Source organism: Onychomys torridus, chromosome 8, assembly GCF_903995425.1.
Source record: "Onychomys torridus chromosome 8, mOncTor1.1, whole genome shotgun sequence".
Classification (NCBI taxonomy): Eukaryota; Metazoa; Chordata; class Mammalia; order Rodentia; family Cricetidae; genus Onychomys; species Onychomys torridus.
Genome location: NC_050450.1, coordinates 77,154,636 through 77,178,487, shown reverse-complemented (window position 1 = coordinate 77,178,487; position 23,852 = coordinate 77,154,636). Strand labels below are relative to the sequence as shown.

At 46.5% G+C, this 23,852-nt stretch overlaps 1 protein-coding gene and 1 pseudogene across 1 annotated transcript in view; one reads left to right on the top strand and one right to left on the bottom strand.

Annotated features, from left to right (window-relative positions):
• Scpep1 (serine carboxypeptidase 1) overlaps positions 1-3,703 on the top strand; it is a 32,414-nt gene extending 28,711 nt beyond the window's left edge. The window contains exon 13 of the mRNA XM_036196341.1: positions 3,306-3,703. Within this exon, the coding sequence (XP_036052234.1) occupies positions 3,306-3,368 (63 nt within the window). The 3' untranslated portion in view covers positions 3,369-3,703. The remainder of the gene's footprint in view (positions 1-3,305) is intronic.
• A 16,056-nt stretch (positions 3,704-19,759) lies between these two features.
• LOC118588735 lies at positions 19,760-21,545 on the bottom strand (annotated as a pseudogene).
• Positions 21,546-23,852: the final 2,307 nt, after the last annotated feature.

Sequence of the window (23,852 nt, the reverse complement as noted above, 5' to 3'; positions counted from 1 at the left end):
CTCAGGGATGCTCCAGTCTTTGCCTCCCCAGGGCTGGGAATTAAAGCACATACTATCATACCCAGCATTTAAAAAAAAAAAAAAAAAAAAAAAAGACAGGGTCTCTCTACATAGCCCTGGCTGTCCTGGAACTCACTTTATAGACCAGGCTAGCCTCAAACTCAGAGATCCACCTGCCTCTGCCTCTTAAGTGCTGGGATTAAAGGCATGCACCACCACTGCCCAGCTTAGGGCAAGTTTTTAATGATAGGGTATCTCCCCAGCACCATATGACAATTTTTCACTAAACCCAGGTCAACAACAACTCAGATTTTTTTTTTTTTTTTTTTTTTTTTGAGACAAAGCTGGTTTAGCTCAGGCTAGTCTGAAATGTACTATGTAGTAAGGACGAGCTTGACCTCCTGGTTCCCATACCGCCACCTCCTAATTGTTATGATTATAGGCATCAGTGCTACATCCTGCTAGAACAGTGGTTCTCAACCTGTGGGTCTCACCCACTTTGGGAGTCAAATGAACCTTTCACAGGGGTCACCTGAGACCATCAGAAAACACGGATATTTACATTATGATTCGTAACAGTTATGAAGTAGCATCAAAAATAATTTTAGGTCAGGGGTCACTACAATATGGGGAACACAAAGGATCCCAGTGTTAGGAAGGTTGAGACCAATGTGGTAGAGAGTCCAAAGCTACAGAGTGAATTTAAGGCCAGCCTGGGATACAGGAACATCCAGAAAGGGGAGGAGCTCCCTGCTTTTTGAAGGACAGACAGACACATGAAGTAGTGGGGGCCAGGGTTAAGGTAGCTTAAGTTGCAGATCTGTGGAATGTGGGTACCTTCACTGCTGACCTGGGCAAAGCTGTTAGAAAATCTTAAAGTGACACACTGCCCCTGTGTGGGACCCTCCTGCTCCATCGTGGATATCAGACTCTTGTCTCCTTGGTTTGTCACTTAGAACAGCGTGTTCAAGCTAAAGTAGTCCTTGGGAACTGTCATTAAGACATTCCCTTCAGTTGGCCAAGTGTCCTAGGAAGCCCTGGTTAGGAGAGTCCACAACAGGGCTGGAGAGATGGCTCAGAGGTTAAGAGATAAAAATAAATAAAAAGGAGAGTCCACGACAGTAGCTCAGACAGGATCAGAGGGTGAGGATATCAGACCCAGTGTCTCAGGTAGGGTTTCTGTTGCTGTGAAGAGACACCATGACCACAGCAACTCTTTTCAAGACAGGGTTTCTCTGTAGCTTTGGAGCCTGTCCTGGACTAGCTGTGTAGACCAGGCTGGCCTCGAACTCCCAGAGATCCACCTGCCTCTGCCTCCCTAGTGCTGGGATTACAGGCCTGCGCCACCACTGCCCGGCCACAGCAACTCTTTTTTTTCCCCCACAGCAACTCTTATAAAGGAAAGCATTTAATTGGGCCCGGCTTACCGGTTCAGAGATTCAGTCCATTGTCATCATGAGTCTATGGGGGCCATTCCTATTCAAACCAGTACTCCTAGAGACCACGGCTCAGCCTTTTCCAACAAAAGAGAGAAACCAAGGCCTTCAACCTTCCCTCTTTTAATGGTGTTTGAAAGATTTTTTACTTATATATTTTCTCAGTGCATTCTCAGCTTATGTTTTATTGCTAAAAATATATACATATAGGTGTAGTTTCCAAGTCTTATACCAGTTTCTTTTCCAAAGAGTCAGATTTCTTCAAAATTTCCATATATAGAAGATTTTTTAAAAATTTATTCTAAAAATCTGAAATCAAAGAAACAGTGGAAGGCTCAGGATCCATGCCAAGCAATGGTTCATTACTCTTGGTATTTAGCTCTTCAGTTAGACTGTATCTCTTCTTCCTCTCTACTCCATCCCCAGCCTGGACAAGGACCTTCCTCCTCCAAAAGGAACACTTTCAAATGCTTACTTAACATCTCCTTCCTTCTCTGTTATTATTTAGTGTGTGTGTGTGTGTGTGTGTGTGTGTGTGTGTGTGTGTGTGTGTGGACACACATGCCTTAAAGTGTATATGGACACGAGAGAATGTCTTTCAGTTGGCTCTCTCCTTCCACCTTGTTGAGGCAGGGTCTCTTTGTGTCTGCTGTTCCAGCCCATGAATTTCTGGGTGATTCTCCGTCTCTGCCTTTCATCTGGTCGTAGGAGTGCTGGGTACACACCACTACATCTGGCTTTTTAAATTTTTTTTAAAAATTATTTATTTATTTTAATTTTCTGTGCTTTCATGTTTGCCTGCATGTGTGTCTGTGTGAGGGTGTCGAATCCCAACTGTAACAACTGGAGTTACAGACAGTTGTGAGCCACCATGTGGTTGCTGGGACTTGGACCCAGGTCCTCTCTAGAAGAGCAGCCAGTGCTCTTAACTGCTGAGCCATCTCTTCAGCCCTCCCAAAGTATTTTAAACGTATTGATGTTTTTCTGTTATGCTTTTCTTTCTTGAGGCAAGATCTGATCATTTAGCCTAAGCTGCCTTCTGTCTTTCTACATTGCTAAGTCTGGTTTTGAATTCATGATCTTCCTGCCTCCACTCTCAAGTGCCGGTCTTACAGGCATGCCCACTCTCAGCCTGTTTTCTGTGTTACTAGGGCTGGAGCGCAGGACTTTATGCATGCCAGGCAATGACCTTAGCAGCTGAGCTACATCCTCAGCCCTTCTTTCTGCACTGTCTTCCTTCCTTCTTTCTTTTTTTAAAGATTTATTTATTTATTATGTATATATCATGTATGACTGCAGACCAGAAGAGGGCACCAGATCTCATTATAGATGGTTGTGAGCCACCATGTGTTGCTGGGAATTGAACTCAGGACCTCTGGAAGAACAGCCAGTGCTCTTAACCTCTGAGCCATCTCTCCAGCCCTGTCTTCCTTCTTTCTTAAATAGGCTGAGTCCCAGGAGCATAAACACAGCAGCCCCCATGAGGAAGTCACCAAGGGCTAGGGGGGTGCGACTCGGTGGTAAACACTTGCCTAGCATGTGTGAGGCTCTAGGTTTGATGTCATGCTCTGCTAAAAAGAGAGAGAGGAAGGAAGCAGGAAAGTGTGTGGGGGGGGATATGGGGAGAGAGGGGAGGGAGAAGTCAGCAGATCATCTCCAAATGGAAGAGCTGGCTCTCCCTAAATGCCAACTTCTTCAGGCCCCAACACACTGGGAGCCCAGAAGAACTTTGGTCCAGCAAGGAGGCCCTTTCTTTACAGCTATCACAAATCTTTCTAGATCTCTCCTAGAAAGGAGGATATCAGTCACCCTTGTCCTTGACCCAGTAGTTACGTCAGGAACACTAATTTAGATGCTTCTTGGTTCTAGGTTCCTGCTGACCAAGGGGACATGGCTCTGAAGATGATGAGGCTGGTGACTCACCAGGAGTAGAATGCCTGAGCTGAGCTGAGCTGTGGAGCTGGCTGGGCCTGGAGACCCTGGAGCAGAGCCTAGGATGTGGGTGCTAATGTCACAGGCTCTTCCCTGACTCGCATGTGGGATGTGACTATGGAGGCTCCTGCCAGCTCCTATACATTGGAAAGACTGTGGCTTCTATTGTCAACTTAGAAATCAGTTCTACTTTGTAAAGAGGATTACAAAACCAGACTCATTTAATCAAAATGAAGGACTGTAATGGATTGGCCTCTCATTACACAAGCAAACGGTAACACACGTAAATCCCAGCACTTGAGAGGTAGAAGCAAGAAGATCAGAAGTTCAAGATCACCCTCAGCTACATTGCAAGTTCAAAGCCAGCCTGCACCAGATGGGAGAGACACAAAGAAAATAATAAACACCCACTGAGCTGCCAACTCAATGTCTATGCCTATAGGTCTTTTATTTGCTGCATATACCTATATATTTTTACACAAATGGAGTCCGCACAGTATGCTATTTTGCCTTCTATTTTGTTCACATGTCGACATGACCTCACTTCTTCTCCTGTCAATAAATGTGCTGTGATATTTTTAATGAGTGCTGAAAAGTCTGTTTGTGAGCGTTCCTTCATAATCGTTTCCCTCGAGTGTTTCTAGTTTGTCGATGGCACTCCGGTGAGTCACCCTAATAGCTAATAGTTGTATGCACACTCATTTCCTTCTGGAAAACTTGGGGAGGGGTAAATGTTTAGTCAAAAGATTTCCACATGCCTTTAAAATTAAGATGATAAGCTCAGGATTTAATGTTTAAACCACAAGTTGAGTTCTGAATAAGTGATCAGGTGGCTTCCAAGACAGTCTTGGACCGCAAACCTCAGCTCTGCCTGGAGAACATGAGGGCTTCCTCACAGATTCCAGCAACTTTATCAGAGTCCTGTGGCCAGAGACTCCTGTCCCCGGGCTCACTGTTCTCAAGTCCCTTGTGCCCCTTGGAGAGACCATTAGAAGCCTGTGCTGGATCCAGCCTGTACATGCCTTTTCTCCTGCTGCCTTCCCTTTCTATTTGTTGCTAAAGGAGAGAGGCAACTCCTGAGCGTCCCTCACTTAGGCCCTTGCTGTGTCTCACCCTTTCCCTTAGGGCCTCTCCTGTGCTTAAATCTACGTTAAAAATCTCCATAAGCTGGAGAGATGGTGCAGCAGTAAAGAGCATGTGTTACTCTTCCAGAAGGACCAGAGTTCAATTCCCAGCATCTATGTCAGGATACTGCCGGTAGCTCCAGGGGAGCCACCACCTCTGGCCTCCTTGGGTACCTGCACACATGTGGCACATACACAGGAGTAATCCCTCTGAAGGTCTTAGGAGGTAGGGCATGAGAACACTTCCAACGTGAATGTATCAGTGCCACTCATGGTTTGGTTATCAGGAGTGTATTTGTTGTGAATTGTAGACAGATTTTTCTTTTGGCCGCTAGCTCACAAATAACGACATTGAGATATTATTATTATTATTATTATTATTATTATTATTATTATTATTGAGACAGGATTTCTCTGTGTAGCTTTGCGCCTGTCCTGGCGCTCACTCTGTAGCCCAGGCTGGCCTCAAACTCACAGGGATCCGCCTGCCTCTGCCTCCCGAGTGTTGGGATTAAAGGAGTGAGTCGCCACCACCCATCAAGACTTATTATTAATTATGAAAGCTCAGTCTTAGCTTAGGCTTGTTCTTAACTAGTTCTTATACCTTCAATTAACCCCTATCTTTTAATCGATGTTCTTTTACATGACTTGGCTACTTTTACTCTCTACTGCCCATCCTGCTTCCTCTGTGTCTGGCTGGTGACCTCACTCACCTTTCTTCTTCCCTGAGGCCTCTGTGTCCCTGGAAGTTCTGCCTAACCTCTTCCTGCCTAGCTATTGGCCATTCAGCTCTTTATTAAACCAATCAGAAGGCACCTTCTTCACAGTGTAAACAAATATTCTGCAACAGTGAATACAAGAAGAAACTCTTTAAAAATTCTCCAATTTGTGGTTATTTTGTTACCGTGGAAGACAGGACACCGTCTATTACATTGGCTCCTACTCCAAAGCTTGCCTTCCTAGGGAGTTCCCTGAGATCCCTTGACTGGAGAAGGCAACTCTCAGACTTGGCTTCCACACACATTCCTGACTCTGACCAGGCATCCATCACCCGAAGATGCACAGCCCTAACCTCACTCTGGCAGCCCTGAAAGACAGCCATTTTCGGGGGTGAAGGGGGAAGAACCTGGAACCACGCACCAGCTTCACCTCCCTGGAAAGGCAATGGATAGGAAAAATGGACCGTTTTCAAATCCTCCTTTGACTGGCTAGCCACACTAATGACAAAAGCTGAGGGAAATGCAGGAAGCTAGCATGAGTGTGAATGTCCTGGGCTCTATATGAACTCCCACCCAAGCATAAAGGAAGAGTGTAACAATGTGTAGTGTGTAGGATGACTTCTGCTCTGTGCACACCCATGCTGTGTACAGCAGACAGCCTCTTGCTGGCACTCCCGCAGGAGGATGGCTCATGAACAAGGTGGCTGTGTTGACAGTGGAGGTTATTCACCGACTTGCCACTCAGCAAGGCTGACCTGACTACAGCCACTGCTGGGTGTAGCCATCTACACCTCATCTGCCAGCAGAAGTCTCTCTCATTGTCCACCATTGCCTGGGCCTCCGCCAGCTACCTAGGGTGAGGTTGATTACCTTGGACCACTTTCATTATGGAAGCGGCGGTGCTTCATTCTTTCTGGAGTTAACACTTGTTCTGGATGTACATTTGCCTTCCCTGCTCACACCACTTCTGCCAGAACTACCATCTGTGAACTTAGTGAATGCTCGTCCACAGCCCTGCCGTGCACAGCAGCAGGAATGCAGTAGTATATTCTAGCAGTATTAGCTGTTTTCCTTTGCTGTGATAAAATGCCCAACAAAAGCAACCAAAGGGAGGAGTTGTCTGTTTGGCTGACAGCTTGATGGTACAGTTTGTCTTAAGTTAGGATTTTCATTGCTGTGAAGAGACACCATGACCTTGGCAACCCTTATAAAGAAAACATTTAATTGTGGTGTATGGGGATGTGATTTGTGCTGCAATGTGATTTTATGTGTATGTTAACAAATGAAGTTGCCTGGAGATCAGAGGTCAAAGCAACCCATAAGAAGAGTCAGGCGATGGTAGCCCACGCTCTTAATCCGATCACATGACAGGCAGAGTCTCCGTGTGGTTAAGGACCCAGCCAAATGTGGTGACTCGAACCTTTAATCCCAGTACCAACCATAGAGACCTGAAAGTCTGTATAGACAGGCAGTGATGAGGAAGCCATGTGGTTGGGTTTCAAGCCAATGAGAAGGCAGAACAGAAAGGCAATAAAAAGACAATTCAGACAGGACGGTGGTGAGGTGGTAAGTTAAGGTAGTCATAGCTCTCTGTGTTTGGCTCTGTGTTTCTTATTTACTAAGACTGTTTAGAATTGCATCTGTAGTGGTGGCTTGCTTACAGTTTCAGAGGGTCAGTCCATTATCATCATGACGGGGAGCATGGCGGTGTGCAGGCAGACATGGTGCTGGAGCTGAGAGTGCCACATCTTGCAGGCGACAGGAAGTTGACTGACTGTCATGTGGAGGGAAGCTTGAGCAAAAGAGACCTCAAAGCCTGCCCCTACAGTGACTCACTTCCTCCAACAAGGCCACACCTAATAGTGCCACTCCCTTTGAGGGCCATTTCCTTTCAAACCACCACATGGTCGGTCATGGCGGAGAAAGCATGGTGGTAGGAGCATGAGGCACCTGGTCACACTGCATCTGCAGTTGGGAAGCAGAGAGATGGATGTTGGTGCTCATTTGGCTTACTTCTTTGTTCTGGATCTTGCTCTGTAGACCAGGCTGGCCTCGAACTCACAGAGATCCACCTGGCTCTGCCTCCCGGGTGCTGGGATTAAAGGTGTGCGCCACCACTGCCCGGCTAGCTTACTTCTTTTTATTCAGTCCCAGGACCTCAACCTATAGAAGGTGGCATTCACATTCAGAGTGGGTCTTACCTCCTTGGCTAAACCTCCCTGGAAATACCCTCATACCATACCCAGAGTAAGTATGTTTCCATGGTGACTCTTAATCCTGTCAATTAAGATTAACCACCAGGTTATTCACATGGAACTCATTCTCACCATGTTCTTTACCATCCAGAAGGGACTGCCTTGGCAGATGGTTGAATGCGTGTTTGAACATTTGGTCTGAGCACCAGCTAGGTAGGGATAGTTGGCATAGCTTGGGTGTTATCCTCCAGTATGCTATATGTGCTCTTGTGAGTGAGCATCCATGGTTCTCTCACAGGCAGGATACAGGAGGTTAGTCATCAAAGGATCAAAACAAAAATGACTTCCTTCCTTATGAGCCCTGTTTAGTAGTGAGCTACTCACTTTCCATCTCTGCAGCTGGAGCTGTCTGTACTGGCCTGGAAGTCTTGGTTACAGTGGGAGAAATGTTTGCACCGTTGAACTGGTACTTGAAGCTGCCATCTGGCCTCTTTGGACTTTGTACCAGCAGTCAAAGTTCTAGCTGAGGTGGTTGATCTGACTGTCCTGACCATCCTGGGTAACTTGGGCTACTATTATACAATACAGGTAGGGAGGAAGAATGTAGGAAAGCCTTTGGGCCATTTTGTCTGAGTAATGTCAACAAAGTATGTGCATAAAGGTGATGTGTGTGTGTGTGTGTGTGTGTGTGTGTGTGTGTGTGTGTTGACTTGTAGTCTGTGGCTTCTTTCCATGAACAGAACTTATGGATTCTACTTCATGCTTAGATTCACATTTTCCTTGCTTTTCCTTCTTTTTATCCATTGTTCTTTCCTGATTACTTACTCTCATACTGCAGTCTCCAAGACTGAGTCTGAGACAGTGGCCTTATCAAGATTAACTGGCCATCGTCCATACTGCCTAGGTTAAGTCCTGTAATGGTCACATGAACACACACACACACACACACACACACACACACACACACACACACACACACACACACACACACACAGTTACGCTTCTCTGTTTCAATTCTGATTATATATTTATTTAAATTTAATTATTCTAACATATCCCAAATCCCTTATAATTGGAATCTGAATATTTGATATGTTTTAAGCAACAACTTGATTAGATATAGGGACTTCTTCCTCTTCTTTTGGGGGTGCTGAGGCAGCACACGTGGATGGCAAACACTCTTATCTCTGAATTGCATTCCTCAGTCCACATTTCCCTTCTTATTGGCATCTGATGTTGACATCAAATTTGAAAACAATAAATGTATGCCCTGGAAATAGCTCTGTGGACCAGGCTGGCCTTGAACTCACAGAGATCTGCCTGCCTCTGCCTCCCAAGTGCTGGGATCAAAGGTGTGTGCCACCACTGCCTGGTGGGTTTTTGTTTTTGTTTTTTTCAAGACAGGGTTTCTCTGTGTAATGTTGAAGCCTGTCCTGGAACTCAATCTGTAGACGAGGCTGGCCTCAAACTCACAGAGATCTGCCTGCCTCTGCCTCTCCAGTGTTGGGATTAAAGGTATGCACCACCACTGCCCAGCTTTGGTTTGGTTTTTTGAGACAGGATTTCTCTGTATAGCCCTAACTGTGCTGGAACTTACTTTGTAGACCAAGTTGGCCTCAAACTCACAGAGATCTGCCTGCCTCTGCCTCCTGAGTGCATGGATTAAAGACATGGCATTTGGTTTTATTTTTAAGACCATGTCTCATGTGTCCCGGGCTGGCCTTGAAGGCATCAGGAGCAAAGCTTGGATCCCCAGAAATCACAGAAAAAGATGGACAATGGACCAGCAAGAGATTTCAGTGGTAAAGGCCCTTGCCACATACACCTAACAACATGCGTTCAATTACTGGGACCCACACAAAGGTGGGAGGAGAAAACTGACTCCAGTGTGAGATGCTGAGGAAGCCTTGAGATGATGAATGTGGAAGGTGCAGTTGAAATCCTGAGTGAAAGTGTATCACTAACATAGGCACCTCAGTGCCTCAGACCCATTGGGTGGCAAAGCGTTCTGGAGGTGAGGCTCAGAGGGATGGGAAGGCTTTCTTCTTGCCTGAGTTTGAGTGTTAGCCATGTGTGCAAAACTAGCAAATGCCAAAAGGAAGAAAGAAAACTGCAACATTGAATTAAGCAAATTTTATGTCAATATACTATATAAAATAAAATTACCTAACCACAAAAAAAAAACAAAACAAAACAAAAAGAAACTAGCAAATGCAGCTTCCTCCTCCCAGATGACCACAACCGGAGACTGCTCCACACAGAGACTCCTACTGAGAAGAGCTAATACCTCCTCTGGCTGTACGTAATAAACGTACTGAGGTTTTACACTGTGACCAAGTTGGTGCTGCTCCAACAGAGGAAGCAGGGCCCACCTGACTCCAGCCTTTCTGTGCATGCTACATGCCTGTGTGGCTGTCCTTTCTTTGTTCATTGCCCTAGTTAGGTTACCAGTACCAAGCTATGGAGGCAATGGCACCACAGGATTGTCCTGTCACCTCCACATGTGCACCGTGGTACATGTGCCCATACACACACACACACACACACACACACACACACACACACACACACAATGATGATGATGATAAAAATAAAGTGGGCAGCCTGTGTCTGTAATTCCATTACTAGGGTGGTAGAGACAGGAGACAGGAAGATTCCTGGGGCCACTCTAGCTGAATCTGTGACCTCTAGGTCCAGTGAAAGACCCTGTTCACAAAAAAAAAAAAAAAAAAATGAGGGAGGTAACAAGTCAGTGACATGGCTCGGTGGGTAAAGGCATCTGCCACCAAGACTGATGACCCACGTTCAATCCCCAGAACCTGCATGGGTAGAAACAGAGAACTGACTGCTGCCAGTCATCCCATGTCCTTCACGTGCATGTGGCAGCAGCACACACACTTCCCTCTCGATTAAGTTAATCGGAAAAAAATTCTTAAGTGAGATGGAGCACAATCAAGGATCACACCCAAGGTCAACCTCTGGTCTCCTTGTGCACACAGGTGCAGGTGCAACCACACCCACACGAACAAACACACACAACCGTGGGGAGAGGGATTGCACAATTCTGCCCAGAGCCGGCATGACTAGAAGGAAGCATGCCAGTGTCTCCTGCCATTCTGCTATTGTCATAAGTATGAACCTAGGCTTGGTCACCAACATTCACTTGTGTGTAGGCTAAGGAAATGTCTGGTGTTCTAATCCCTGTCCCTGTTAGAGAATCCCTTCTAGGGCGACGCTTAGAGAAGAGGGTGATGAAATCCACACTCTTTTAGGGGAGGAGAAGTCATAAATGCCACTTTAATGGGGTGGCTCTTTCTCAAGCCCATGCAACATTATATCCCGTTTTGTTCTACCAGGTTCATGGCTCTGTGTCACCTGGTGCTCTTCCTTTAAAAGCCACAAAAGCCACCAGCCTGTTACCTCAGCCCCCAGATAGTACCTTTATTCCTGGCTCCCTTCCCCTTTAAGGGTTGGGGCATTTCGGTTGGCTAAGACTCAAGTGCCCTCTGGACTAATTGGCACAAGGTGAGGCTCTTCCAACTTGGGAGAGAAAGAATGTTTGCCAGTGAAGGCTCTTCAAGGCAATCGCTCTCTCAGAGCTCCTGCCGCTCGCTGCCTTCTGCAGCCTTCAGGGACAAATCCTTCTTGCTGCTGAAGGGGAGAAACCCACAGATGGGCAAACACAGCTCGGGGATGAGACCTTTGAAACTAGTGACCTCTGGAAAGGAGGATATGGGGAAAAGGCCAGTGCGGCAAAGGCAGCAGAACCACTGTTTCCCTCCTCAGCACCACGGGGCCGTGCTATCCCATCACCATAAGAGTCCAGAGGAAGGCTATTGTAGCAAGAGACCCACACTTCTGTGGAGGAAATGCATGGCCTAAACACCCTACCCTGGCCGGGTGGTAGTGGCATATACCTTTAGTCCCAGCACTGGGGAGGCAGAGGCAGGTGGATCTCTCTGAGTTTGAGGACAGCCTGGTCTATAGAGCAAGTTCTAGGACAGCCAGGGCTACACAGGAAACCCTGTCTTGAACAAACAAACAAACAACAACAAAAAAAACCAAACAAACAACCCACCGTAGGCCTTCATGGGAAAGCCAGGGAAGTACTGGATGAGAAAAGAGGGCCATAACAGGCTAAGGCATCCAAAGGAGGTTTTGTGTGTGTGTGTGGTGGGTCGGGTGGGTGGATAAGAACAAGGAGACAAAAGTCATTTCTGAGCCACTCCCTCCCACCCAGATGTGTGTAGAGGGGATGAGGTGAAGGGAGCTGGGAAGACAGCTTAATCAGTAAAATGCTCGCTAGTCAAGCATGAGGACCTGAGTTCAACCCAGGACCATTAAAAAAAAAAAAAAAAAAAAAAAGCCAGATCTGGTGGCACACAGTTCTAATCCCAACTCTGGGAGGTAGCAGCAGGCAGCTCCCTGGGGCTTTGTGGCCAGCCAGCCTAGCCTACTTGGTGCACTCTAGACCAGTGAGAAACCCCATGTCAGCAAACAAGGTTTGGAATGGAGAGATTACTCCAGAGTTAAGAGCACTTACTGCTTTTTCAGAGAACCAGAGTTTAATTCCAGTGGCTTCCAATGCCTGTAACTCCGGCTCAAGGGGATCTGATGCCCTCTTCTGGCATCCACAGGTACCCACATGCATGTGGACATACACACATACATACACACTAGAGAGAGAGAGAGAGAGAGACAGAGAGAGAGACAGAGAGAGAGAGAACAAGGTGACAAGTCCTGAAGAATGATGTTTGATGTCTTCTTAGCTCCACCTGTATGTGTACCTGCACATATACATACACCCATATAAACACACACACACACACACACACGAACGCACACACACACACACACACACACACACACACGCACATGCACAAATGGGAAAAAAGATCAAGAGAGAGGATGCCAAACAAACAGACCTGGGTAGCAAGCTGGAGAGATGGCTCAGCAATTAAGAACATGTACTGTTCTTCGAGGAGACCTGAGTTATACTCCTAGTACCCACACTGGGTAGCTTACAAACGCCTGCAACTCCAGTTCTTGGGAATCCAATGCCCTCTTCTGGCCTCTGTGGGCACCTGCACTCACATGCACCTATCCCCACACAAACATATACACATACATGATTTTTAAATAAAAAAAAAAAAACTCTTTTAATGGGGGGAGGGGTGTATTGAAAAGAAGTGTGCAAACATGATAGTAAAGTATTTTCTTATCTGTTTATTATGTTGAGGATCAAACCAGGGCCTGGTGTACATTGGGCAAGCACTCTAACATTGAACTTTCTTTTCCTTCCTTCCTTCCTTCCTTCCTTCCTTCCTTCCTTCCTTCCCTTCCTTCCTTCTTTCCTTCCTTCCTTCCTTCCTTCCTTCCTTTCTTTCTCCCTTCATTCTTTCTTTCTTCCTTCTTTTCTTTTTTTCTTTTGAGATTTTTAGCCCAGGCTGGCCTTGAACCTACTATGAAGACAATGATGACCTTAAACTCCTGATCATCCTGCTTCTGCCTCTCAAATGCTGGGGACAGAGGCAGGCAACATCATTCCAGGCTTGAAGTGGCTGTTTTCAGGCCTTCCTCAGCTCTGCTTTGGACACCTCAACACGGTTTTCCTTATTTCCTGTAGCTGTGGCACTGATGAGTGCATTCTTTCCAGGAAACAGGGCCCCTGTGCTGCCTTCTGTCACCTGTCGAAGTGGGGTGGGAAACAAGAGGAAGCCCAGCATCACACAGCACAGAGGAGCACTCCAGTAGGGTGGCAGTCCCAGGAGAAGACAGTCACAGTTGTTTAGGATGATGTGGAGGCTTGAAGATGAACTGAGAGGTAGGCCTTGAGGGAAAGTCCTAGGTCAGGCATGAGTGTAGGGCTGCTTGGCTCCAAATCTCAGGGTTTTGTTTGTTTTTTGCCTTTCAAGATAGGGTTTCTCTGTGTAACAGCTCTGGCTGCCCTGGAACTTGCTCTGTAGACCAGGCTGGTCTCCAATTTACAGAGATCTGCCTGCCTCTGCCTCCCAAGGGCTGGTATTAAATCATGTACCACCACTGCCCGGCAGCCAAAGATCAGGCTTTTAAAGATTTTGTTTGTTTGTTTGTTTGTTTGTTTGTTTTTCAAGACAAGGTTTCTCTGTGTAGCTTTGGGCCTTTCCTGGAACTCACTCTGTAGTCCAGGCTGGCCTTGAACTCACAGAGATGTGCCTGGCTCTGCCTCCCAAGTGCTGGGATTAAAGGCGTGCGCCACCAACTCCTGGCTAAAGAAATTTTTAATTTAATTTACCATTAATGTATGGGTGATATGGGGGTATGTGCATGTGTCACAGTGTACATGTGGAGATTAGAGGACAACCTGAAGGAATTAGTGTTATCTCATATTATTTTAAGATGTGTTACATTTGTTTATGCTATGGAACATTTGTTTAATGATGCAAAGATGTGTTGTATTCTTTTATGTTGCATCTGTTTAACTCTGTGAAGCTGTGTAACTTTGCCTGACTAAAACACCTGATGGTCTAATAAAGAGCTAAATGGCCAATAGCAAGGCAGGAGAAAGGATAGGTAGAGCTGGCAGGCAGAGAGAATAAACTGAAGGAGAAATCTGGGAGGAAAAGAACAATGAGCAAGAGAACAAAGAGAGGAGGACACTAGGGGCTAGCTACCCTGCCACACAGCCAGCCACAGAGTAAGAGTGAAAGTAACATATACAGAAGTAAGAAAAGGAAAAAGCCCAGAGACAAAAGGTAGAAGGGATATTTTAAAGTTAGGAAAAGCTGGCAAGAAACAAGCCAAGCTAAGGCCAGGCATTTATAATTAAAAATAAAAGTCTCAGTGTGTGATGTGTTTGGGAGTTGGGTGGCAGGACCCCAAAAGAGCAAAAACAACAACAAAAATCGACCAACAACATGGATTCCCAGGATCAAATTCAGAATCTTGGGTTTGCAAGGCAATTGCTCTTCCTACTGAGTCTTCTTGCCAGCCCCTCAGCAGTTCTTAATTATCTGCCCTTCCTCCTGCTCTGGGTTCTGGAATGCCTTGTTAACATCCAATGGCAGCTAGCTCCTGGTTCTGAAAGGAAGAACTGAGACTAGGAGATAAAGACCCAGATTCTGGGTACCTTTTGGAGAAGTGGCCTCAGTGACGGATGCTGAGACCATAGGAGCAGGGCTTAGGTAAAGGTTACAAGCCAGTTCCACTTCTATCTGGACTCTCTGTATTCCTCATCTGTGAGATGTTAAGTTGGGCCTAAAGTGCCAGTCATCATTCTTGCCCTGCCAAGATGGCCTGTACTCTCAAACTGTGTTCTCCTCAAACTGTGCACCCTCAAACAGTGCACCCTCAAACCGTGAGCCAAAACAAACCCTTCCTCGCCCTTGCTTCTTGTCAGGCATTTGGTCTCAGGGACAGGAAAAGTATCTAGTCCAGACTTTCAGACCACAGTGTAGAGTCACATCAGAGATTAAGGAAGACAGTGGTCTTCTGTGGCCACTCTTGTACTGCTCACTCTGGAGGAGTTCATGTCACCAGGCAACCTTGTGGAGAGGCCCAAGAGATGAGGATGCAGAGCCAATGGCCACCAGATGTGAGCTTCAAAGCAGATTCTCCTCTGACTGAGCTCTCAGGGGATACTCAAGGCTCAGCTGACAGCCTGACTGCGACATCATGAAAAGCCAGAGGCACCTTGCTAGCTACACCAGGACTCCTGACCTACAAAAACCATTAGGTAACAAACGGTCTATGGCTTTAGGCCAAGGCCTTTGGGGGCAAATTGTGGCACAGCAGGAGGCAACCAACCAATGCAGCCCCACCTTTTCTAGCATAAAAGATTAATGGCTGGTGTTAAGCTGGGTGTAGTGATGCAAGACTGTCATCCCAGATGTGGAGGCAGGAGGATCAGCAGTTCAAGGCTAGCCTCAGCTACACAGCCCGGGCTATGTGAGACTGTGTCTCAAAGAGTAATAAAGTGTTGGTTTTGATAGAGTCTGAGGTAGACAAGAAATGTTAGTGGCAAGCCTCCAGGGCTTCGGCTTAGCTCTTATTACGTGTGTGTGTGTGTGTGTGTGTGTGTGTGTGTGTGTGTGTGTATACACTTGTGCTCTGTGAGATGCCAGCAGAAGGATAAATGAGGCAACTTCTTGTTCATGGGGTCTGTGTGTCCAGGGGTATAATTTGTTCTTATTCTATAAGAAAAAAAGAAAGGTCATATGGTACGTAGTTTAGCTAAGAAACTAAAAGTGGTCAATGTGACTTTGCCTATCATTTTAAAGACGATGACATACTTCTCTGAGCCCACAGCTCTGATCACACCACTTGGCACCAAAGGGGAAGTCTGCAGTGCCTTATCCAAGGACAGTAGGAGGAGAAACAAGTCACAGAGAATGTGCTCCATTGGGCATGATGGCACAGGCCTGTCCCTTCAGCTACTTGGGAAGCTGAGGCAGGACAGTCATAATTTCAAGGGCTCTCTAGGCTATGGCGTAAGGTCAAGGCCAGCCTGGGCAGCTGAGGCCCTGTCTCAAAGAGTAAAAGGCAGGTTGGAGGGGCTAGCTCAGCAGTTAAGGGCATGGGTTACTCTTCCAGGGGACTCAGGTTTGATTCCCAGCATCCACAGGGCAGCTCAAAACTGTAACTCCAGACTTAGGGGATCCAATGCCTTCTTCTGGCCTCCAAGGGCATCAGGCACACATGTGGTGCAGATGTAAAAATAAATAAATCTTAAAAAAAAAAGAAAAGAAAAAAAGGAAAAAATGCCAGGCGGTGGTGGTGCACGCCTGTAATCCCAGCACTCAGGAGGCAGAGGCAGGTGGATCTCTAAACCAAAGAAGGGGAAAAAATAAGCAAGTCCCCATTTAGTGGCATATAAAAGATGAAAGGAGGGGCAAGAAAGCCATGTCATCCATTATCCTTGTCAGGGAAGGATGTGCGGAGGTCCTTGGGATTCTGAGGAGCTGGATTTTATCTTAGACCTGGTGGGTACATAGTTGTCCCTCTGTGTGTGTGACGTATCTTACAATAAGTTATATAGCGACAAGAACTGCTCTGTTGAACGGGAAATGTTCAGGGACCTTCAATGCAGATAGAGCCCCACCTCTTGCTGTGTGTGTGTGTGTTGATGTTGACATTGGAGTAAACTCAGGTCCTGGTCCTCCTGTGTGTACAGTTAGCACTTTATCCATTGAACCAGCTCCCATGCCCCAGAATTGGGATCTTATGTACCACAGGATGGCCTGGAGCTCACCAGGTAACCAGGTAACCAGGTAACCAGGTAACCAGGTAACCTTGATCTTCTCATCTTCCTGATTCCACCTCCCGAGTGCTGGGTTTACTGATGGGTACCACCACATCTCGTTGATGAACATAGGCTTCATGCCTGCTAGGCAGGCACTCTGCTATTGCAGTTACCTCCCCAGCCCAAGGGCTCTCTTTTCCAGAGAAACAGGACTATAAAGTGTTCACGCTTCACCAAATCTCCCACCCAGGTGGATTCCCCAGCCTGGCTTACCATCATGTCCTTGATGTGAGTCACACCTAAAATAGACTCTGGACGGAGTTTGATCATCTTGACACAACAAGCACCAGCAGGTGGAATCTGGCTCTTCCTGACAGAGCTGCTGAAGGATGAAATCTAATTCTCATTGTAGCAGCAGCTGCCCTTGGGATCTCCAAAGAGCAAGGAGCAGCAAGCATGTACCGAAGGCTGAGGGAAGCTCCTTCCCAGGATAACGTGATGAATTACACCACCACAGATTCCCCTGTGAGACCCTACCCAAAACAAAACAAAAAAACCCAGAGCAGGCTGGAGAGTGGAGGGATGGCTCAGTGGTTAAGAACACATACTAGCCGGGCGGTGGTGGCACACACCTTTAAACCCAGCACTCGGGAGGCAGAGCCAGGTAGTTCTCTGTGAGTTTGAGGCCAGCCTGGGCTACAGAGTGAGTTCCAGGACAGGCTCCAAAGCTACACAGAGAAACCCTGTCTCAAAAAACAAACAAACAAACAAACAAAAAAGAACACATACTGCTCTTCCAGATGACCTGAGTTTAGGCCCCATGTTAGGAGGCTCACAGCTGCCTGTAACTCCAGCTCTCAGGGACCTGGTGCCCTCTTCTGGCCTCTGTTGGTACCTACACTCATGTGTACATAGCCACACCCACATACACATAATTAAAAGAAATAATTCCCTTCCTTCCTTCCTTCCTTCCTTCCTTCCTTCCTTCCTTCCTTCCTTCCTTCCTCTCTCCTTCCCTTCCTTCTGTTTTGATTTTTTTAGGACAGGGTTTCTCCATGTAGCCCTGGAACTAGCTCTGTAGACCAGGCCAGCCTTGAACTCACAAAGATCTGCCTGCCTCTGCCTCCTGAGTGCTGGGATTAAAGATGTGCACCACCACTGCCCAGCAAGAAATATTTTTTGTTTGTTTGTTTGTTTGTTTGTTTTTTCGAGACAGGGTTTCCCTGTGTAGCTTTGTGCCTTTCCTGGAACTCACTTAGTAGCCCAGGCTGGCCTCGAACTCACAGAGATCTACCTGCCTCTGCCTCCTGAGTGCTGGGATTACAGGCATGCGCCGCCGCTACCACCACCCGGCTAGAAATAAATTTTTTTAAAGGCAGTTAAGGCAGGGCTCTGTTTGGGACTTTAAGCCAACTTTAGAGATAGTGGGAGGGATTTGAAGCTAGACTTTGTCCTTGGGGAGGTGTGAGGGTAGGTAGGGTAGCTGGTCCAGGAGGTGGCTACTTACATTGTTCTTCCAGCGTGCCAGGCTCTTCTACTCAGCCACACTCTGGTCAAGAGGGAGCTTTTTATTTCTTTTCTGGAGACAAGACTCATTATATATAATCTTGGCTGTCCTGGAACTCATTATGTGACTAAGACTGGCCTTGAAGTTGTGGCAACCCTCCTGCCTCTGTCTCAGGATGTTATAGATGGCAGAACCAACCACTCTGCCCCAAGTTCCCGCCGATCCTAACCGCTGCAGAAGTCTTAGTTCTTGAACTTCAGTGGGGGAAGAGTTCACCGCCGTGGGACACAGGCAGGACAAGCAGCCAAAGTTTATTTTTAGCAGGAGAGAAAGCGAAAGCGCAGTTCACCCTCCAGAGTGGAGAGGGGACAGAGCTGAGCAGCAGCAAGTGGAGCTGCCTCTAGTATCTGGACTTAGTCTTGGCCCGTCATGTCCCCTGCCCTTGCCCACCCCCGGGGGGTGGGGGTGGGAGGGGACTGGGGTCACCTTCTTGGAATATGTGAAATGTGGAAGCTTTCTTAGAAGCCATTCTTACCTACAATTCAATCTGTTATATTTAAATGCAAGAGTGCATACAAAAATGTAACTCTCCATAAAGTTGTGACCTTTACTGGGGGAAGGGCAACAGTCCCTTGCGGTGGTTCTCAGGAGCCAGAAGGAACCTGCCAGCCTGCCAAGACTAGTTTTGCTACCCACCCCCACCTGCACCCGGGGCCCTATTTTTTCTCTTATCTAGTTAGCTTAGCTGTTTTAGCTCATACTCTAGCGCCAAGCCCTCTTATCTTCCCCAATGTTCCTGACCATGCCGTTTTCTTGGAAGCCCCCCTCAACTCCTTTCTGTCTTTGTGGTTGTTTTTTTTTCAAGTTAACTTTTATTTGAAATTATTCTTCCCCACATGAATTTTAGGATCCTATCCTATACAATAACCCACGAAACCAATAACCAACCAATACCAAAATTTCTAACACAAGTTATACAATTGCTCTAGGTAATAAATAAAGGTTTTCCTTCAGTGATTAAGGGAATATTTAAGTTTCTGTCAATTTAACATAAAAACCACACTTTAAGCTTATAAGATTTAACATGTAACTTCAAATATAACAAGTTTTATAGGAATCTACAAGCTTTTAATTCCTAAAAGGTGACTTAATTTTTTTAGGTTCAAAGTTACAGTCTTCATATTTTTCTCCTACAGCTTCCAACTTTGTACACTCAACTAATCGACTGTTCCGCGACACTCCAGACACACTTGACATGACTGATCTACTTAAGAGTGTTATGTATCATTCCCCAAAGAAGGATAAAAAGCAGTTTGCTGTAACTGCAGATTTATAATTAAAAGAACATCTACTACAATATTCGTCACAAAAGCTTTCAAAAGATCATTTCTTTCCTCATAGTAAAGGCAGAGAAGAACCAAAGTCTAACACTGGGCTCCTTTTTACTCAGATGTTCAAGGCCTTAAAGGACAATTACACCTTTAAGAGTCTAACCAAGGTGGAAACAGCAACACAACTGGCCACACTATCGATGAAATAAATCAGGTTTTTGTTTTGCTTTTAGGACTAAAAAGCATTGGAAGCTTGGAAATCCAGAACCAAAGGGGGAAGTGGGGGGAAGGGGGGAAGTCCTTGGCCACAACCACTCCATTATTAATAGCGTCTTGGGGTATAGGAACGAGATCTTGACCGTGACCTGTATTGACTGTAATAAGGAGAAGGTGACCTTCTTCGGTAATCATAATCTTCATATCTGTCATAGCCTCGATCATAGTAAGAATCCTGCCGTCCACCACTGCCGCCGCCTCCTCCACCTCCACCACCACTATGAGTCGCTCTGCCCGTGTAAATGCCTGGTGTAGGCGTGTGTGCTCTCTTGGTGATAGAATAATCCACACGAATTCTTCTACCATCCAGCTCCATCCCGTTTGCCTTTCCATAGCCTCCTTAGAGTCATCTGTCCTCTCAAAATACACAAAATCCACGTGAGCTTCCAGTTCGCTGATCATAAACTACATTGACCCCACTCAATGGTCCATATCGAGAGAGTACTTCACGAAGATCTCTCTCTCTCTCTGTTGAGTACAAACTGAGGCCAAAAACACCCAGGCAAGAGTTGGGATCTGGATTTGCCCTGCTGCGTGTCTGACTTCTGCAATTAGACATTGGAGAGTGACTCTGGCTTCTTCCTCGAGGATACTCTGGCGTATAGGATCTACTTCGAGATCATCTTCTAAGAGAGTGGGGCCGGGACCGAGTGTAGCATCTAGGAGAATGGCTCCTTGACCTTGACCTGGATTTTGATCTGGATCAAGAATGGGATGCAGAGTGTTTGGAAACTCTTGATGGACTAGGAGATCCTGACCTGCTCTCTGATTTTACGCGAGCAGGAGTTCCCGCTGGAGATTCTGACTGAGAGCGAGACTCTCTGCCCTCGAAGTTGTTCTCCTCTACATCACTCGCGTTGGCCAGGAGTTCCCGAGAACTAAATAAGAGACAAGTCTCGGCTCCAGGGCCGACGGCCTAGTCTCCCCGCTGTCTGGAGTGTGGGGAGGAGGAAGGCAATGGCGACAACGGCCAGTGTGCTCCACTCCCACTAGATTGCAGGCTCAGGCCCTTTCTTTCTGTATGAGGCCGTTGGGTGTTCTCTATCACTCCCTGCCTTATTCCTTTGAATAAGGTCCCTGAAGGGACCTGCAGCTCACACTTTTGGGCTGGCCTGGCAGCCTGCAACCCCCAGTGATCCTCTTATCTCTGCCCACCTCAGTGCTGGGGTTACAGGTATCCCGAGCATGTCTGACTTTTTGCAGGGGTATTGGGATCCGAACTTCAATCCTTGTGAGGGCTTTTGTGGCAGTTGCTCTTAACCATTGAGCCATCTCTCGAGATCACAGCCTATGCCACCATGCCCCACTGAACTTGGCTTGCTGAAGAATCAGCCTTCTAGATATCCCAGACCCATGATAATGTTTTGTATTCTCCATTTGACAAGTGGTTACTTGGGTGCCAGTCAAGGTTGTGTGTGGCTGAGGGGTGTTTTAGGGTGCAGGAAAGCACCCTTCTGCTGTGGGTAGAGGTGGAGTTGAGCTAATAATATATGGGACTCCTGCGTGATTTTCCTTGTTTGATGGTAAAGGTAATTGAACCCAGGATCTGCTTCTCCTAAGCATCATTCTGCTGTTGAGATACACCTCTAGCCTCATTAAATTTGTGTTTAATGCAATGAATAATTACTTAGTAAGTATGTCCCAGACAGACATACTGTAACATTTTCTGTCTGCATGAGCAAAAAGCCCAAACCTGCCATGCACCTTGCTGGTGGAGCTTGCACTGGCAGCTCGAGCCCACCGGCAGCAGCTGGAAGAAGCCTCTCTGTACCGCAGCCCATGTGAGAGGCTGCTGGAACCACCATGTGGCTTAGCTCATGGCATACTGGCAGCTTCCAGGAGACGTGTCTCTGTACTGTGGCTGGAATGAGAGACATAAGACTAGGAAGCCAACTTTAGCTCTGTTTTTGTGTGTTTAGAACCTTTTTGTAGCTTTTTCAGGTCTTATGTGAATCTATGCCGGATGCTGGGCATCATTTGTAGGCGGAAGTTTCTTTCCCACTGGTAGTTCCCAAATAAACATGCTGAGGCTTATATTAATTACAAATGCTCGGCTGATAGCTCAGGCTTCTTACTAACTAGGTCTTATAACGTAACCCATTTCTGTTCATCTGTGTGCTGCCCCAGGCTTGTGACTTTTACCTCTATCCCGTTTTGTGTGTCCGACTCGTTCTCCATCTGGCTGGTGACTCCTCTGGCTCCACCTTTCCTCATCCCTTCATTCTTAGTTTGGCTTTCCTGCCTACTTTTATCTTGTTCAGCTATTGGCCAGTCAGCTTGTTTATCAAACCAATCACAGCAAGATACATTCACACAGTGTCCAGAAGGATTATTCCACAGCAACAGCCCTGAAGCACAAGCGGCAATGAGAACAACAAATAACCTAAGTAAAAAAATAGACATAGATTTTGAACAGACGTTTCTCCAAACAAGGCATCTAAAAAGAGCTGGTGAGGTCGCTCGGGGCTAAGGTGCTTGCAGCCAAGCCTGATGGACCTGAGTTCAAGTCCCAGAACCCATATGGTGGAAGAAGAAAGCCAAGCCAAACTCCTACAAGTTGTCCTCTGATACACGTATTCACTCAAGGGCACACACACACAAAAGAAATAAATGCCATTTTAAATTCCTAAAAACAAAACAAATACTCACCTAAGTAGCCAACAAGCACAGGAAGACACTCAGCACAGCCCCTGGGAAGTGTGTGTGTGAGACAGTGCCATGCAGCCATTAAGACAGACTACAAACAGAAAAACACAAACAGGAAATCAGCAGCTGTCCACCAGAGTGGGGAAGAAAACAGGATCGGCGTAGCTGCTGTGAAACAGAATGACAGTTTCCCAAAATATTAACAGCAGAATTCCCACATGATTTAGCAAGTTCATGTCTGGGTTTACACTCATGTCTTAGAGCAGAGTTGTAAAAAGCTGTGCATTCAGCCCGGTGGTGGTGGCGCCCGCCTTTAATCCCAGCACTCAGGAGGCAGAGGCAGGCGGATCTCTGTGAGTTGGACAACAGCTTGAGCTACAGAGCAAGATCCAGGACAGACACCAAAGCTACACAGAGAAACCCTGTCTCAAAAAACGGGAAGAAAAAAAAAAAAAAAGAGCTGTGCATTCTCTAGTGTTCACTGAAGTACTATTCTCAAAAACTCAAGTGCCCATCCAGAGCCTGGATAAACAAAGTGTGCTTCTACTTACATGAAGTATTGAGAGTAGTCAAAATTATAAAGACAGAAGGTAGAATGAAGGGCCTGGAGAGATGGCTCCGTGGTTAAGAGTACTTGTTACACAGCCATGAAGATTAGAGTTTAGATCCCAGCACCTACAGAATAAGCCCGATGTCCAGCACATGCCTGTGAGTGAGGACCGGACGAGCCACTGGGGGTTACTGTATGGCTTCTAGCTTAACTGGGAAAACTCAAACCCCAGGTTCAGGGAGAGACCTTGCCTCAAAGGAATAGATGGAGAATGTGATAGATGAAAAGGAGTTCTTAAGAGGGATACTGGTGATGGCATCTTAACTTCACAAGTGTATTTAACACCACTAAACCAGACACTTACAAATGATTAAGATGGCTGGGGATGGTGTTATACAACAGCCTTTAACCTTTGTGAGTTTTAGGCAAGCCTGGTGTACATAGGTACATATTGAGTTTCAGGCCAGCCAGGGTTACATAGTGTGACCTTGTTTCAAAATAAAATAAAACAAAAACAAAAACAAAATAAAACCACAACAAAAAGACAAAATAGTTAAGATAGTAAATTTCAGGTTTCATGGATGTTCTGGTGAAAGCTCCACCTCAACACCCTCCCCCATCCATATACCCAGAGTCTGGAATGTTCTGATGGGACCTCCACCTCAATCTCCCTCCCCCATCTCTCTATCCTCAAACCCTGCTCAAGACCACTCCCATAGGGTATTTAAACTGCCCCCCCCCCCCAGAGAAGACACTTGGTTTTTTCGTCTCTCTTCCCCGTCTTCTCTCTGGGGGAGTGGGGAGGTGGAAAAATCATCGGGAGCACTTTACCCATTAAACCTGGGTTTTTTCTTAATTTGGTCTGATTTGGTCTGATTCGGATTGTTGCATTGGCAGAGAGGCTTATCAGGGTGCA